This window comes from Mustela nigripes, chromosome 6 (genome assembly GCF_022355385.1).
Source record: "Mustela nigripes isolate SB6536 chromosome 6, MUSNIG.SB6536, whole genome shotgun sequence".
NCBI lineage: Eukaryota > Metazoa > Chordata > Mammalia > Carnivora > Mustelidae > Mustela > Mustela nigripes.
The window spans coordinates 33395808-33401894 of NC_081562.1; the positions used below are offsets into that span (position 1 = coordinate 33395808).

Below are 6087 nucleotides of genomic sequence, written 5' to 3' on the forward strand. Positions count from 1 at the left end.
TCATTTCAGTGCTAAGCATCCCAAAGTAGTGGGATCTCTGGATAGGATCAGCTGCATCCAAGGCACAACAATCATACAGGCTCTATAGAGAGAAGACAAGGGAGGTGGTAGGAGAAGCAAGGGAAAAAGGCAGAGACAGTGTGAGCACATTTCCCCTACACAATGACCCTGACATGAATTTCCTGCCTAGCCCAAGAGTTGGGATTGAACCTGATATATCTGATTTTAGAAAAAAACTGAAGACATGAAGCAGTGTTCACATCTGAGGCTGAGAAGAAAATTCATACCGTCCCAGGCTGATAACCAAGACTGATGATGGTCAGCCAGGAGGCTTTTGTTTGGCCTATTAATGAACAGCTGCCAGGCCAAGCCCACTGGGTTTACTTTCCACTGCTTCGCTACCCTGCCTCAGGTTACACTTCTCTGGAATCCCTACCCTAGACTTTTCTCAGTCCAGCAACTAAAGAGGTAACCCTCAGCACATCGGGAGCCCCAGGACGCCACTGCAACATTAAAGCAATCATCCTTTGATCTGTCGCATCCATTTACAGTCTTAATATTGTGATATCTGCTCCGTGTATAACAGATCAAACTTGGCAAAAATTGGGTTACCAGGAATTATTTAGACAATTAAAACAAATAAGTCTACTGGGGCACCAGGGTGGTGCAGTCAGTTAAACATCCGACTCTTGGCTTTGGCTGGGGCCATGATCTCAGGGCCCTGAGACTGAGTCCCACACCAGTCTCCCGCTCAAGGTGGAGTCTGCTTAAGCCTCTCTCCCTCCATCCCTCCCCCCACACTCTCTCCCTCCCTCTTTCTCATAAATAAATCTTTAAAAAATTTCTATTTCATTATTTAAACATGAGAAATAGTATAGCTCATTCTCATTTTGAATATTATCACCTCGAAATTCATTTTTATCTCCTTGTGTTTAACTTACATTGCAGTTTACTAGAGCTTATACTTAAGAGAGAGTGAAATGATAACTAACACTATTTAAAAATCAACAATTAGTATGGTAATTAATAGCAACAGCTAATTCACTGTATTATTGCTACTCAGGTTTCTTTGTTTTGTTTTTGCTATTTTGTTTTCCAAGGTATACCTGTATGTATAGTGGGAGAATATTTTTGATATATTAAGAAATTTATCCCTCTAATTCTTTTATTATTATTATTATCTATTTTATACCATGAGTCCCTTCTGCTATTAAAACTAAGCCTCTGAATTAGAATATGTATAATTCCTACTATGTGTGTGTAAAAAGAATATTTAAAATCTAGCTTTGGGTGCCAAAATAGTCCTTTAAAACTTACAGCAGGGACAATAATCTTGAGAGTAAATTTCTCATTTGCACGAGTTAGGTATATTTTGGAGCTCAAAAGTCTAAGGCTTAATGGGAGCAGAGCATAAATACTATGCCAAATGCAACAAATTATAAAAACAATAAAAACAGAGCCAAACCACCCAACCTAAGGGCTTAGGCAAGGACAGAAAAGAAGAAATGAAGAGAAAGAGAAGGGAGAGAAAAGAAGAAATGAGACCAAGGAAAGGGGTTTGTGGTGGGGGGACCACACCTTGAAATCCTAATAGTCAGCTGTCAAGTCTCCACATGGGCATGCCAGGATGCACCTGTGTAAACTCAGCCAAGCTCAGGGGACCGTCCTCACATTGTTCCACTGAGGATGGCACAGCTCGCAGGCCACAACATAAGAACTCTTGTATTTCTATGTGCCACGTACAGACAGCTAATCCATTAATCAGGAATGACTTCAATGCCCAGTCCTACCTTGTGGGAAACACTGATGTGCTTGACCTCTCTGTCAATGTCTTAGAGCCCTCCCACTCCACCCCTGCATCTCCCACCGAAAAAGAAAGGCTGGCTACTCACAAAGCCAGTGATGGGACAAAAGACAAGGGGTGGTGTGTGAAGGAAAACCGTCAGCCCTTGAACTTGTTTGGGGGAGAAAGGAATGAGTTCACAGTTACCACCTTTATTAATTTGAATATAGAGCAATTACATGTAATTTTCTGTTTTAATACTGAATACCTAAAAGTAACCGAACTTTCCGTAAAACTATCTTTCAATGCCTAAGTTCACTTTAAAAATGAAAGATTTCCTACCACTACAGATTAAAAAAAAGTCACCAGACACTGGGTTAGAATCTTTTTCCTCATAGATATGCCTTGGCAATTTTTTTTTTTTTTTTTTGCCTCTACTTTAAAGTTCTATCTTCAATTGTTCATTAATGTCTTTCATTAAGATAACGGAGATGAGAATTATTGAAAGCTTTTAAAATGTGTACTAACCACTGGGGAATATCTGTCTCGTAATTTAAATTACAGAGCCGCTCTTTAGTTCAACAAAGTAATGTGAGGGGGGAAAAAAAAAAAGCCCTGACTTCTAGAATTTTATTTTATGATTTATTTATTTATTTACTGTCAAAAGGTGTATCCTCATCATCTCTCAGCAGGCCTGAAAAGGCAACAGATGTTTCCTATCGTGCGTTTCCTCTCAGTCTTCGGTTAGTTGCTGACAGGCTGAAACCAGAATATTTATCACGGTTGGTGTGCTCGCTCTGTAATTGCTATTTGTCAAATTCACAAAAACATCTTTTAAAGAGATCTAGCACCATTTAAACTAAGGCCATCTAATTTGACTATAATGACAACTTCTGGTCAAAATTTCAATCAAATAGGTGTATAGAATAAACATTCTCTTTCCATAGCATATGCATGCTCAAATTAGCTATTCGTAATGACTTAAATGTTCAACATTTAAGATGTCTTATAATAATGAATTGGGAAGTTTCCAAGTATATGTAAAACCAAAAAGAAAGCATATTTAAAAGTCCTTTAAGTAAATACCATTTGGAAGGTATGCAGTATTACTGTTAATATTATTATAATAGAAATGGTAATAATTGTAAGACATATCTTAATGTATTCTGTGATTTAACAAGAACTCATAAGTTTAATGCTTATCCTATAATTCTCTCAAGACAATGTGATGAGTCAGAATGGACATTATTAGTCATTATTTTAATCAATGAAAAAAGAGAGGCAAAGAAAGGTGAAGAGGTCCAGCTACGTTCACACTAAGAAAAGCTTTTTTAATCTTGTGCTGACATTTTAGCTTATTAAAATTAGTAACTGGGGCTCCTGGGTGGTGCAGTCGATTGAGTTTCTGACTCAGTTTCGGGTCAGGTTGTGATCACAGGGTCCTGGGATAGAGGCCCTGCCAGGGTCACACTCAGTACAGAACTTGCTGGAGATTACCTCTCCCCCTCCCACTCATGCTCTCTCTCTCAAATAAATAAATAAACGTTAACAAAAATATTAGTGGTGGGCCACCGTCTCAGGTCCCCTCCCTTCTCAGGAGCTTTGAACTATCACTCAATAAATCTTGCTTTGCTGCTCCCCTCCCAAAATTCGTAGCATCTTTTTTTTTTTAGATTTTATTTATTTATTTGACAGAGAGAGATCACAAGTAGGCAAAGAGAGAGAGAGAGAAAGAGAAAGAGAGAGAGAGAGAGAGGAAAGCAGGCTTCTTGCTGAGCAGAGAGCCTGATTCAGGGCTCGATCCCAGGACCCTGAGATCACAACCTGAGCTGAAGACAGCGGCTTAACCCACTGAGCCACCCAGGCGCCCCTTGTAGCATCTTTTGACTCGAAACAAATCATGTCATGCATATGTATGTCACAAGCCCAGATGGACATGGGTGTAAGACATTCCACAGTGCTGGGAAACCAGGCAAAGCAACATCATACTTCTTATATACTCTAATAACCTGCTTTAATAGACACTTTGTTATCAGGGTCCTGGCATTTATTTGATGCAAATTATTTCTAAGTTTCTTACTATCAGACTGACCCATCTCTTTTTTAGGGAAGAAATGTGTTGAGGGGGGCTGATCTTCAAGGCTAAACTATATATTTCATTCCAAATAGTAGTTTTTAAATAAAATCAAGTATCCCATTGATACTTACTTTCAACCATTGGGTTCTAGTCTTTTCAAGTCTGCGTAAGAGTAGATTTTAAAATGAAGAAGGGTTTTCCCTTCAGTTTTGATTATAAAAATTTCTTGAGGTGTGGAGAAACAGCAACATTAGGTAGATCTTGTTTTTGCATATATTTCTAGGCAAAAACAGTACTTTATTTTGGGGAATTTAGAGTCTTATGAATTGATGAAAGCCCTTTTTTTTTTTTTTTAGAATAACAAAAAACATTTTACTAAAACATAAGATTTACAGAAGTTTCCAGACAAGCCATACAAAACGGTCACTAGCTTTTTCTTGAAGGAAGGATTCTACACTTGACAGCAAAGTCACAATGTTATTAGTGAGGGCTGTGATGTTTGTTTAATGTTCCCATTTTGGTTCAAACAATCAAGCTTGTCCATCTACAGTGTCTAAATAAAGTTAGACTTGGCTATAGAGCATATTCTAAAAAACTGGTTAGCTGCTTTTAACCGATGCAATTAGATCACCATAAAAAGGGGGAAAGGAGCCCATAAAATTAAAATAAAACTACCTCTCCCCCTCAAAAAAGTAATAAAGAAAAACACCCAAACCCCTGCAGCTAACCCTGACAACTACCTTCATTCACAGTGCTTAACCATGATGGGGGAAATGAATAAAAGCAGAGAAGGGCTGCTGCTTTTAAACGTTTCACAATAATCCAGATGGTACTTCTAGCCTCTGCTCATGCTTTACAACAGTGAATCAGGACAAGACATAGATTTGCTAATGTGCATTTAATCACCAAAGGACTGAAGATGTCTGGGCTTTTATTCTGTAATGTTTCTAAGACTGTGTCCATTAAATGCAAACAAAAAAGGAAGAAGTCTTGGCAGAACAGGATAAGTGATGCACACTTGATGATCAGATCGATTTTAAATATTATTCATGGCATATAGCTTAGTCCATGCTCTAGCTGTTTCTATGGCTTGGGCCTCGTTGGTCTTCCACTGCTCTGCTACATCGTTTGCTAACGGATCATCCGGATTGGGAGCACTTAACAAAGCCTGGATCGATAGCAGAACTGTGCAGATCTGCAGTGCTGGGGACCACTTATCTATGAAGGCAACAGGCCCAGAATGATCAAGCATGAAACAAAAGCCCCAGAACTACTGCATGGCATTCCCACAGACCTTTGTGGTCTTTATATAAGGCAATGTTCAGATTCTCAAAACAGAATGCTTAAGAGAAAAAGGAGAAATCTTAATAGCATATATTAATAAAGGTAACACTTACCTTTCAAAATATCTAAACATATTCTTCCCAACTTGTCTACATTAGGATGATAAATTTTGGTCATGAAACGTACTTTAGGGGCTGCCATCGGGTATTCTTCTGGTAGGAATAGTTCAAGCTTAAAAGTCCCTCCCTCAAAGGGGGAATCCTGAGGGCCAGCAATGACCACATGAAAATAACGGGCGTTGCTCTCATCTGGTTCTGCTTTAATGCCAGGAACCGGTTCTGCCAGCAAACGCTGGGTTTCCTTGATAATCCTGCGGGGCAGCCCGGCCATCTTGTCAGATCCCGAGTTCGGCCTCTGGTCTCGACTCTGGCTCCGCTCGCCTCCCCAATTTTTAATTGATATGAGTAATGCTATTAATTCTATATAATAAAGCCAACTCCCTCACCCCACCTTTACCTTCTCATGTTCCATGAAGGCAGGTATCTTGTCAATCTTGTTTACTGTTTTACCCTCAGGATCTATGGGACACTTGATTTTATTTTAAAAAGACTACCATTTGGAATGAAAAATACAGTTGAACCTTCAAAATCAGTCTCCATCACATTTCCTACCAGAAATAAAGATGAGCTGTTCTGGTAATAAAAATTTTAGAAACAACAGTATCTACAACAATGCTGATACATGGCAGGTACTAAATAATACATATTGAATGAAAAAAATGAGTAAATAATCCCTGAATTTGAGAAAATATGACCTACGACTAAATAACTCATCTGACTTTCAGGTGGTATGGAGTATAGCCTTGCCTAGACTGGTAAGTAGACACGATCATGTATCCTCATTAAAATTTTATGCATTTTATCACCCTGGTTATTAGGAGAAC

General features: G+C 38.8%; 1 protein-coding gene across 1 annotated transcript; it reads right to left on the bottom strand.

The window, feature by feature from the left end:
• Positions 1–4774: 4774 nt before the first annotated feature.
• Positions 4775–5584, bottom strand: LOC132020538 (ubiquitin-conjugating enzyme E2 N-like). Its single transcript, XM_059404670.1, has 2 exons — positions 5258–5584; positions 4775–5078 (listed from the first exon to the last, which is right to left on the bottom strand). The coding sequence occupies exons 1-2, from the start codon at positions 5532–5534 to the stop codon at positions 4897–4899; spliced, it is 459 nt and encodes a 152-aa protein (XP_059260653.1). The 5' UTR covers positions 5535–5584; the 3' UTR covers positions 4775–4896.
• Between the last annotated feature and the right edge of the window lie 503 nt (positions 5585–6087).

Coding starts and splice junctions, on each gene's coding strand:
- LOC132020538 (XM_059404670.1), bottom strand. CDS start 5,534: ATGGCCGGGCTGCCCCGCAGGATTATCAAGGAAACCCAGCGTTTGCTG. Junction 5,079..5,257: donor ATGTTTAGATATTTTGAAAG/GTAAGTGTTACC, acceptor TTGCCTTCATAG/ATAAGTGGTCCCCAGCACTG.